General features: G+C 31.6%; 3 protein-coding genes across 3 annotated transcripts; all 3 read left to right on the top strand.

Moving 5' to 3' along the window:
• Positions 1-411: 411 nt before the first annotated feature.
• On the top strand, positions 412-1,579 carry LOC113872365 (probable glutathione S-transferase). The gene is made up of 2 exons (XM_027509869.1): positions 412-762; positions 1,059-1,579. The coding sequence occupies exons 1-2, from the start codon at positions 454-456 to the stop codon at positions 1,419-1,421; spliced, it is 672 nt and encodes a 223-aa protein (XP_027365670.1). The 5' UTR covers positions 412-453; the 3' UTR covers positions 1,422-1,579.
• A 3,254-nt stretch (positions 1,580-4,833) lies between these two features.
• LOC113871729 lies at positions 4,834-7,846 on the top strand. Its single transcript, XM_027508829.1, has 3 exons — positions 4,834-5,234; positions 6,799-6,951; positions 7,139-7,846. The coding sequence occupies exons 1-3, from the start codon at positions 4,896-4,898 to the stop codon at positions 7,844-7,846; spliced, it is 1,200 nt and encodes a 399-aa protein (XP_027364630.1). The 5' UTR covers positions 4,834-4,895.
• On the top strand, positions 7,420-9,232 carry LOC113873445. The gene is made up of 2 exons (XM_027511568.1): positions 7,420-7,825; positions 7,959-9,232. The coding sequence occupies exon 2, from the start codon at positions 8,076-8,078 to the stop codon at positions 8,886-8,888; it is 813 nt and encodes a 270-aa protein (XP_027367369.1). The 5' UTR covers positions 7,420-7,825; positions 7,959-8,075; the 3' UTR covers positions 8,889-9,232.
• Positions 9,233-12,325: the final 3,093 nt, after the last annotated feature.

Raw genomic sequence — 12,325 nt, forward strand, 5'->3', positions numbered from 1 at the left:
ACTGGCTGAAGTTAACAAAACTTATAATAAAAATGTATTAAAATAGCAAAAGTGTGTTTATAATAGCTTTTTTATAAATTATTTCTTAATTATTAGCTACCAGTTTGTGATGCAAGCACTTACGACCCCGATTTACCATAAGATGCTTATTATATTCCATACCCCTTTTCGATTATCAAACACCAAAATTTCTGTAAGAGATTATTCAATTCAAGCAAAAGTGTTGTGCCAACCAAAACAAGAACTCGTTGTCAAAGGACATGGCCCACAAAAAGCAAATAAGGATGAAGGAAACTTCGTACCTATACTATGTATTCTGTCGAAGTACAATGTTTATTCAGTTTGACAATTAATTTGTTAATATATTATTTAATTTCTGAGATTTGAGGTTGTTGAAAACCCAATTATATAAACAGGGTATTGTATTGTTGGCTTAGGAAAACACAAATTAGGATGGCAGAGGTTAAGTTACATGGATTTTGGTATAGTCCCTTTACTATGAGGGTGGTATGGGCCCTAAAGTTGAAGGGCATATCATATGAGAACATAGAGGAAGACCGTTTCAACAAGAGTCCTCAACTTCTTCAACACAACCCAGTTCACAAGAAGACTCCTGTGCTCGTTCATGGTGGAAAACCCATTTGTGAATCCATGATCATTGTTGAATACATTGATGAGATATGGCCACACAATCCATTGCTTCCTGTTGATCCTTATGAGAGAGCTTTGGCACGTTTTTGGGTCAGATATGCTGAAGACATGGTACAATGTTTTTTAATACTTAATCCTGTGCATTTTTCTAGCCTTTATTAGCTTGATTACAGTTTGTTTTCAATTTACCTTAAAATAATTTAGTTAGAATTAGTAAAACAAGGTGGACAACAAGTATTAGTGGGTTAGGCTATACAAATTTAATTCAATTTGTGTTCAAAATTTGAAGTTCAAATCCTAATTGAACCTGCTCTGAATTTAACTAATTCACTCGTGTGTTTTTCCCTAATCACTTTCTATGTATTAATTAATTGAAGTAACAATTTTATTGGGTTCAATCTTTAAAGGTTTCTTCTACACTTGCGCCATTCTTCCGTAGCAACAATGGTGAAGAGCGAAAGAAGGTCATAGAGAAGATATGGCAGTATTTCAGAGTGGTTGAGGATCAGTGCTTAGATCATCAAGAAAAATATCTTGGGGGGAACACTATTAACGTTGTGGACATAGCTTTTGGATCTGCAGTCAAATTTATTTTGGCTTTGGAAGCAATGTTTGAAGTGGAAGTCTTAGAAGCTCAAAAATTCCCTCGCTTGCATTCATGGTTTTATAATTTTAAGAATGTCCCACTAATTGCAGAAAACCTACCTGATCAGGAGAAACTGGTTACTTTTCTTAAGCCTCTTAGAGAAAAAATGTTAGCATCTTCCTAAACAAAACAGTAGTATTTATAAGGTGATATATAAATAAAGCATTTGTATCTTTCTGAGTCATCTTAATTTACATATTTCCTTATGTTACCTATCTTTGTTTTGGTTTACTTATTGTAACTGTGGAAGTAAAAGTTTAAGCTAATAGTATTTACTTTTATATTAAATGAAGATTCCTTTAAATTAATGCTCTGGAATCTCCAATATCAAATAGTAAGCTAGCTTTGCAATCTTTTCTTTTTCTTTTTGGGTCTTGCTTTTAACTAACTGACTTCTTTATAAGCACTCAAACTTGATCCAAGCTATGTGAAATATTGCATCAATCAGCTAATAATGGCATCTCCAACCCCTATTTGATGAGAGGAAATGTTTTTGACTTGGACAAAATGTGAATTGGACTACTCTGATCCCGTTTGCAGCAATATTAATTTTTAAGGAACATGCAGCTAGTTAGATAAAGCAAACGGTAACGAAGCAACAAAAAAGAATCCAGTACCCTTTTCCCCTTAAATATTTTCTGAATATACAATTCACGACACAATTTTATTCATACACCAATACCAACGTTTACCTACACAGATTTTTTTTAATTCATTTTTGATCTCTATACTTATATTCAATCTAGTACCTAAACAAGAACAGTTTTCAATTCAGTCATCATTAACTATTATTGGTTTTTAGCATCATTTGTAGAAATTGTCCCATATTAAGTAAGACCGTCAATACTTCTCATCATCCCTATACATAACAGTTAAGTTTCAATTTAGTTCCTGTTTTCATAGCATCTTCATGCAAATCTCAGAGTCTTAAAACAAGAATCTTTATGCAAAAATTGTTACCGTAACACAAGGAGACATGATTCTCACTCTAAGGAATGTATTGCACAACATTACATACCAATTCAATTAATTACTGACCTCCTTGTGCCTTGCAAATTCTTCATCCTCAGCATCACTTCGTTCCCAAGCTAATTTCATGATTTCATTAATAAATCTTTGTTTAAGACCCTAATAAGTTGGTGGTGGTGGGCTATCTTCATATCGAATTTCCATGTCTTGCTCATGAGGCTGGTCCATTTCTTAAAGTACAAATTAAAAATTATTATTTTATTTACATTAATCTGATTTATTGTTACAATAGGCTGAATTATTAATTGCCTTGGGGGAGAGAGCCTGCATAATCCTCAGCCTTGGAGTTCACTTTGACCATTCTCAAGATAAGTGAAACCATACATACTATGTGTAATATAATTGATGCCAAGTTAGAGGTTTATTGTTATTTTGACATTATTTAATAAATAGAGTATGTAGTATGATATACATGTTAAAATAAAATAGTCAAATGAAGTACCGACTAAGGTGTAATATTTAATCACTAATTATTAATATATTGAGAAAAACAACAGTTAATAATCTGTACTAATTAGTGAGAAAATCTGCAACTTGATTACACTCCCTCAAAACGGTAGTTGTGGTTACACATGGCCTAGTGCTGGTGATCATCATGCCTCAACAAAGACATTAACGTTGCTCAGTGTCCCATAAAGCCTTGGATAGCATACGAGAAAGGTTGAAAAGATTGCATATTATGGCCACAGGGTACAACTTCTAGTGAATTGGACTTAACAATTGATAAGATCAGAAGAAAGTTGTTGGGTTGCATTGTTATACTTAACAAGAAAAGAAAGACATATTTCGTGAGAATTAACTTTAAGAAAATGTTTATTTTTAAGAAAATATCTTTTAAAAAATAATAAATAATTAAGTTAAGGAAAATCACATGAGCTAAATTCATGATAATAAATAAAGAGTATAATAAAAATAAAATTCAGCACTAGTACAAATGGGTAGGTTGAAAGAGAAACCATGAGAAGTCCAAGTTTGTGTGGTTGTGGCTTTGGTGTTTGGTTCGACCCAACATTTCCTTTGGTAGGACACAGCTACCCAACTACATATCTAAATCAGAAACAACATCTAAATCCCATGTCAATGGTTTGGTTTGGAATTGTGGTAGGCTCTGTAGCAACCCAACCAGTCCCTGCCCATTGGGCTGTCACAAGATTTTGCTTTTCTGAAAAGTGCTTTTATTGAAAAAACAAAGTATATTACCAAGAAATGATTGGTTAAATAATTGTTACAACGAAATCCATATTTTCTCGACAAAAAATGCACACTAATTAATAAGTATAAAGATAATTAAGCCCATAACCAATATGATTGGACAAAATGCAAAATGATACTAATTCGTCATATACAAAAACTGAATTACGAAGCCTAACATGATTTCTATTAAGTAAACATAATTTTTCCCTCTCTCCTTTTTTTTTATTATAACCTTTTTCTCCTTTAGTTAATTATTTGACTAAGAAAAATATTAGCAACACATTCTTAGTTTCTGTGGTCTCATTCTTTTCCAATTTTAATTTAACAATTCTCTCTTACACTTTTATAATTTTAATAAGTTTTTAATTAATAATTAAGACTGTATTAAAAATAATGTGTTAAAAATCATTAATTAACTAATCACGTATTATCACGTCTATTCGTCTAAAATTTGTACCATTCCTCTTCCGACAATATAACAGGGGGCTCATAAGATTGCAAAGAAACAAACTTTTAGGAATGCAACTAGTTTAAATTTAATTGATAGGATTTCGGGCTTAACCTTAACACTAGTACATTTTAATTGTTAGCCTAGGTATATAATTTTTTTCCAATTCACTGGAGGATTAAATACTTAATATCACCACAGTCAGATCTTATCAGTTATCACATACACTACTACTACAAGGAGGAGCTGAAACCTTGATAATTTGTCTTCTTGAATCCAATAGGAACCAACCCATTTATCCTTAATTTGTCAACAAAAAACAAAATACTAAGAAGACAATTATCAAATAAGATAAGGTATAGTTATTGTCATTTTGCTTTTGGGATGTTACAGCAATAGTGAATGGTAAATGGAGAAAATGCAGATTATTAATAATATGTTGTACTTCGTTGGAACTTAGGTGTAGTGAGTTAGAGAGGAGGGCCGGCAAAGAGACTCAAAAAAAGGTTACACCCCACTCACTCCAATTTCCAACTGTAAGTGAATAAGCTGTCTTTAGTGTCTACCCTTGGATTTTCAGAATCTTGTTGTCACTGTGTATGTTGTCTACCAAAAATCTTTTATATATATATTCTAAAATTCCAAAACCCATCATTGTTTGGTACCTCCAAATTTTCACCCTCAAAAAGTTTTCAACTGTCTTTCAAACAAAACTCTGTGCCAGCTTCTCTCTCATCCTGTTTTGAGAACCCTGTGAGTGGTGGTGACCTTTACTCAATCACTGACACCCATTTGCCAAAAAGATACAAACTTTTGGTTCCTGCAATCCCAAAAATCACTCTTTAGTCTTTTCCTTTCCACCCCACAATTTCATTGTCATTGCTCTCCACAACACTAGTTTTGTTTGGCTTGGTTTGAAGGGTCTTAATGGTGGTGAAGATGATGAGATGGCCTCCATGGCCTCCTCTCTCTTCCAAGAAATTTGAAGCACTTGTCATTGTGCAAAGGCTTGAAGGGTCATCAAGTTTGAAGAAACATGTGGAGGTGAGGTCCTTGGTGGTTGAAATCAAGTGGAAAGGTCAAAAAGGTGTGGCCTTGAGTTCATTGAAGCGTTCCTCCACCAAGAGAAATTTCACCAGAGAAGAAGTGGGTCTGAGTGATTCAGGGGTAGTTGAATGGAACCAGGAATTTAGAAATGTGTGCACCTTTAATGGTTACAAGGAGAACGTGTTTTATCCATGGGAAGTTATGTTCACACTCTCCAATGTGAGTTGAGTTACTGATTAAATTTATAATAATATCCGCTGTTTTCTTATCTTACACTAGTCTATATTATTCATTTCAATTTTCAATTATAATATTAGTCCCCTTTTTGGTTGTTACATACACATGGACTTTGAATAATTGAACTGACTATGCATATTGAAATTTCTTCCTCGTATCTTCTTAATTTTTTTAAATCATGGGGCGTGTAGTTTTTTGTTCTTCTTAGGGTTTCTTTTGGCATTAAGGAGGATCATTGGTTTGTCCAAGTTTTAACGAGTAAGAACACTGATGTGCCTTTCTTAGTTTTGGAGGTGTTTCAGCACTGAAGAATTCTTTGATGCCGTTGGCTACAATTGGAATTTATTTGGGTAGGGGAGTAGGGCACGCTTGTTCTTTAGACATTCCTTGCTTGCACACTTACCAATCATGATCAGGTTTTGGAAAATTCTAGTAATTTTTGTGTGAAATCAATTCCATACTTGCACTACCCCTTTTGCTGAAGAAGGGGTTGTTCAGAATGAAAAGAGGAAATAAAAAGAAAAGAAAAGAAAAATTCTTCAAATCAAATAATTTTATCTAGAACAATTTGTCATTGAATTTGTTATCCAATTTTAAGATTAATTAAATGAAGTCATCCTTCGTAACACACTGGTTGTCTTGTCTTCCCAAATACAGACATTCATGTTCGATATTTGAAAACATTTGTTATTATTTTTAACTTTTTAATTAGAAATGAAATATTGTAGTACTTAAAAATGAAAGCATTTTATTAAGTAATATGAACTTTCTCTTTTAATTAAAGATTTATATTTTTATGTTAATTTTATATTTCGTATAAAATGATCGTGTCATCCCATATAATTTAAAAAATGTATCTATATCTACATTTATATTCTTGTCTCGTGCTGTAAGAGAATTAATTCCCTTAAATGCACGAGGATATATGAGAATATGCCCTTAAGATTGCTGGCTCTTGACTCAAAAGTTGTCACGAAAAAACCTTTACAGAACCAATAAGGACAAAAGATATACTTCAAAAGTTTAGAAGAATGGAAATGTTCTATATTAGAATTTTCTAGGCAGTAAAGTTTTCTGATTAGTTGTTGATATTACCTATTTATGGACAAATGAAATTGTGGAACACGAAATAATTTGATGTGCCATGAAGCACATGAAATGTTTTCTTGGCCGGTAGCGTGTTCTTGTCCTCTGATTACACTCTGATCTTTTTCTAAAGGATATTACAAACCAGTGCCCTAATGCTCAAGAAACTAATAAATAGTACTTTTTTTTTTATTGAATATTACATTGAAATGCATTAAAAATCATGATAGTTAGTATCTTTCTATGTTTTTTAATAAAAAAATTTACTTGAGTTCTTAACTGATGTCCTAAGTGTACTGATTAACATTACTTGTATGTTTGACTAGGATTTCACAGCATTTCAACTAAGATTTTTATTCATGCTGGAATTAAATTTTGAGAGGGAAAAACTGAGATTCAATTCTTCTTCTTGTTTTTATAGCAGTTTGAATTTTCCTTACTTTCTTTTGCATTGAATTAGGTGTGTAACCAAGGGGCCAAAACCAGGGCCTCTGTAGCTGGAGTTGCATCAATAAACTTAGCTGAATACGTGCCTTTAGCTGTGGATAAAAAGACTGAAATAGTAGTTCCTTTGAATGTCCCCGGCACCTATGATACTAATCTCTCACTTTGTGTAAGTTTCTTTTATGTCATTCAATCACCTTTGAGAATGTTATAATGATTTCTAATGATCTTTTTGGCTAACTGGATTGAATACTCAATCCACTTCCCTCATCCAATAAGAGAAATTAAGTATGGGAAAATTTTCATCTTGCCTTTTTGGGTTAACTCTATCAAACTTCATGTGTGTTTCATTTCAGTTATCTCTTAGTTTACTGAAACTGGAGGCCCTTCAAGAGGATTTGGATGCAGTGCAAAGATCAACTGTGTGCGTTCCTTCATCACCCTTTCCTGTAGAAGCTCTCTCAATAAATAAAGATGAAATTTCTACACTTAAAGCGAGACTCAGAAGAGTAAAAATCTTCACTGATTATGTATCAACTGGAAGAGCAAAGAAGTCAAGCTCCAAAGATGAAGGAAGTGATGGTAGGAGCTCCAATAGAGGTGAAGATTCTGAATATAGGTATACATCTGACACGGATTCACTAGATAATGACACTCTGATTATATCAGAGGAGAATAAGGACGATTCTTGTGTAAGACATTCATTGAATTATGAAACTCTGGCCTCAGGAAACAGTGTAGGAGGATCACCAAATTCAAGTTCAATTTTTAATGGTAAAGATGAGTGTTGGGTGTACTATAGTAGACAAAATTCTGATTTTGGAGGTGCACATCTTGAGAATTATAATGCATGTGATCAGATTGAATATCATATCTCAAAATACCGAATCCTTTCTTGGAGGAAGAGGAAACTTCACTTTAGATCTTCCAAGGTGAAAGGGGAGCTACTTCTGAAAAAACATTATGGAGAAGAGGGTGGAGATGATATTGATTATGATCGTAGGCTGCTGAGCTCTTCTGATGATTATTACACTTGTGGCAAGGTATGTATATGCACAATTTGACTTTTTGGTTCCAATTTTCTTCCTTTCTATTGTTGCTTTCATTGTCTTGTATTTTAGAGAAACTTTTGAAGATCTTTGAGTGAAGTGTACCCATGTTTGATGTTTCTTGCAGTGGCATAAAGTACAAGACTATATCACCACTAGTCAATCATTTGTTCCTGAATTCGGGGAGAACAGTTTCACAGTAGGAAGTTGGGAGCACAAGGAAGTTATTAGCCGAGATGGACAGATGAAGCTCCATACCCAAATATTTTTCGCTTCAATCGATCAAAGGAGCGAACGTGCTGCAGGGGAGAGTGCATGTGCAGTCTTGGTTGCTCTCATTGCTGATTGGTTGAAAGTGAACCAAGTTGTGATGCCTATCAAGTGTGAATTTGATAGCCTGATTAGAGATGGATCATCAGAATGGAGAATCCTTTGTGAGAACAAGGACTACATAAAGAGGTTTCCGGATAAACACTTTGATCTTGATACTGTTCTACAAGCCAAAATCCGTCCGGTATCTGTAGTACCAGAAAAGTCCTTCATCGGATTTTTCATACCCGAAGAACTCGACGGCGAAGGTTTTGACTTCCTTCATGGTGCAATGTCCTTTGATAGCATATGGGAAGAAATAAGCCATTCTGCATCAGAACTGCACATGTTTAGTGAGCCCTTGGTGTACATAGTAAGTTGGAATGACCATTTTTTTGTCCTAAAGGTTGAGCAAGATGCTTACTACATTATTGACACTTTAGGAGAGAGACTACATGAAGGATGCAATCAAGCCTACATATTGAAGTTTGATACAAACACCAAAATTGATAAACTGAGTAATGGAAATCAAGCATTGGAACCAAAACATCTCACTGTTGAAAATGAAGGAAATGATGGAAGGAAGGAGATTATATGTAGAGGCAAGGATTCATGCAAAGAGTACATTAAGAGCTTCCTGGCTGCAATTCCTATAAGGGAACTCCAGGTTGATGTCAAGAAAGGCATGAAAGCATCCATGCCACTGCATCATAGACTACAAATTGAATTCCACTACACACACCTTTAGTAATCCATTATGATACAAGCAACAATAGCTGATTTGTTAATAATGGCAGTGGTGTTGGCTGTTTCTTAGTGCAATTTCAGAGAGTTACTGTGATTGGTAACTAATGTTTTCCCCTTGAGTTTTTTCACATTAACTAGTGTTAGAAAACCATTTTAGTTGCTTAGCCTGAGCTGAAGATTCAGTTTTTGTGAATTTTTGTGGCCTGGTCTTCTAGTTAATAATGTTCCTGATCATGTTGAGGACTTTCGGATCGTAACATCTAACACATCACATTTCATGTGCATGTTACTTGTCATTCCCTTGCATGTTCTTTTTTATTTGTTTCAAGACAGAAAATAGAAGTTTACAAAAAAAAAAAGAAAAAAGAAAAAAAAGAAGCTATTTACATCCCTGTGTAACTCTGTTGTCCTCATCAAATATTGACAAAAAAAAAAAAAAAAGATTAAACAGTAAGATTGATAATATTAATTCTAAATAAAGAATTAAGAATGTATTTTTTTACTACGGAACAACACAATTAAAGAAATTAGAGTGACAAAAATGAAAAAATTCAGGTAAATGAGTAATTGTGTGAAAAAGTAACATGAGAATATTGAAGCAACACTTTTAATGGCAAAGAACACTTTAAGATTAGTGAAAAGAATATGGATATAATGGTTATTAGTTCAGTAAAAAGAGATCCAGAAAAATCTTAAATTAAATTATTAAAAGAAATCTTTTGATTAACAAAATTTGTAAAAATTTAATTTTTATCAAGTTTAATAAAAGTTGTGTGATCCATATAATCGACTTTACTTAGTATGATAAGGTTCGATTATTGTTGTATTATTTTTACTAAGTTTGACACTTGGTATCATATTTCACATGCATTAATTGTCAGGTGATATGAGTTGTTTATTTAACATCTCAACACAAACGTGCATTTAGACAAGGGATAAACAATGCTTTTATTATATGTTGCATCCCAAAAAAAATAAAACTGAAAGAAGAACATGACAAAAGCATTGAATAATGGCTTTGCAGAGGTAAAGAAAGAAAAGATATAGCTATTTGTGGACTTGTCCTGGAGATGGAAACAAAACAGACATGGGGGATAGTATAGCACGTGTGGGTGCATTGAAAAGTTGACAGAGTGGGCCTGTAGATGATAAAAGGGGTCTACTAATGCATTATGAGGCCCACTCTCTTATTTGTCACAGCCTGTATCAGTCTGGAAGACATCAATTGACATCTCTTGTGCCCCAAAACACCCAAATAATAATAATAATAACAATAATAGTATTTTTGTTTTTTGAACATTTTTTTATTTTTCTAAAATTATTTGTCGCTTAAAAATACTAAAAAAATTATTTATTATTTTTCTCAATAATACTCTTATTAAATATAGTTTTTGTCAACTAACAACTATAATAACTTCAAGATTAGTTATCACTTTAACTACTGCAATATTTTTAGTACTTTTAACATGAGTATTTCGGTGAAATCAAATTTTTTATTATATTTTTAATATGTATGCACAGTACTAAAATGGAGAGAGCAAATATAATATACTAATTTTATTTGTGTCCTTATTTTTTAAAACATAAAATGTACCCTCACTTGAGGGTGTTAGAATCTAAGCCTGTTGCTATGTGGCATTGTGGGAGCAGAGAGGCAAACACAGGGGACTCTGACCTAAATCTTCCAAACATATTGGACAAGGCATTACCATTATGTGCTCTCTTTCTTTTGTCAGAGCCATGGTGGAGTAGTGTTATCACAAAAATATTATTGCACATTATATTCCGACAATGTGTGGTTCTACATTCTTCTTATCATCATCATGTTCACTGTAGACAGAATATGTAACAATGCATATTTTGTATTTATTTGTTCTCTGTTTATTTTTATATGATCCTACTTATTTAATATCTATTAAGAGAAAAATAAACATAAAATTTATATATGATCTTATCATGTAAAATTTCAATATAAGAGAATCATTCTCTATTCACTCGGCTCAGCCTCGGTGGTTGTGAAATGAAAACCATGGTTTTTTTCCTTTTAGTTGAAGATTTGAGCTTTGAAATTTGCATTAAATTGGGCTTGGAGTTGAATTTTGTGTGAATCTTGAATCACTTGCCTAAAATTGCTGCAGTGCAGTAGCAATAAACAAAGAAAGTGAGATAAGAATGAAACAGAGATTGAAAAAGGAAATAGAGAATGGAAATCTTTCAAAGTTGAAGAAAATTAATCATTTAGGTTGCGTTTGGATAGGAAAATTAAAATTTTTAATTCTAAAATTCTAAAAAAATTAAATTACATTATTTAAATTTTCATTATTTTAAAATATTTTGTTCAGATAGAGTGATTAAATTACTTATATTCTTAAAAAAAGTTATCTCTATATTTGACAAAATTAATTAGAAATATATAATTTTAATTATTAAATGAATAATAACTAAATAAAAATATAAAGAAAACACAATAAATAAAAATAATAATTTCAAATTCTCACTCTTTTATTATGATTTAGAATTCAAAATAGTCTATTAAAAATCCCACTAAATTTTTAAAATATTTAAAATTAAATATACAAACAGCAAATTTAACACAATTACAATTTTTAAAAAAAATATAAATTATTCACTTGAAATATCTCATCTGTGTAGTTATCGGCTTGAAATTCATTGCAGAGAGAATAAATGAATTTTTTTATTTTTAATTTTTAGAACATAGGCATTCATTAGACTGTAAACAGAAAATTAAACATATACTTACAGACATATATATATATATATATATATATATATATATATATATATATATATATGTATGTATGTATTTTTTTTTTGCACAGAAGATATAGCCTCTGAGTTTTAGTAATGAGAAAATTTATAAAGAGACGCTTTGATGAGTTACTAAAGGCAAGACAGTGTAATTGAGATTTCAGTTTCCTGTTTTAATATGATTTCAGTCCTTTAATTCCGGATATTCTTGCCTCAAAGTATTTGATTTGATTTAGAAAGTTACTAATCATTCTTCCCATGGATTTTTTTCAAAAAAAAAATTATTACACTTAATGATTAATTTTAAATTGATATTTTATTTTTATTTATATATGCTAAAAATATAATTTTGTGTCGCTACACATATGATGAAACTAAAAAGAATTATAAATAAATCATTTAAAATATTTCATATTATATCTACTAATTTAATATAGAATTAAATTTTTACATTATATTCAAATTAAGATTTATTAAAAGTAAACTAATTTTAAAATTCAATTATATAAAGAAACACTTCTCTTTAATTTAATATGATATGATATATCTATCTAAATTTAAATTATTATCATTTTAATAAACCAAATTAATTCAATTATTTTTTTGCAGCAGTATTATAGGTGGTAATTAAAAATCTGTGATCAACCACCTGCAACACACAATATAAAT

Source organism: Abrus precatorius, unplaced genomic scaffold (assembly GCF_003935025.1).
Source record: "Abrus precatorius isolate BTA unplaced genomic scaffold, Abrus_2018 Scaffold7, whole genome shotgun sequence".
Lineage (NCBI taxonomy): Eukaryota > Viridiplantae > Streptophyta > Magnoliopsida > Fabales > Fabaceae > Abrus > Abrus precatorius.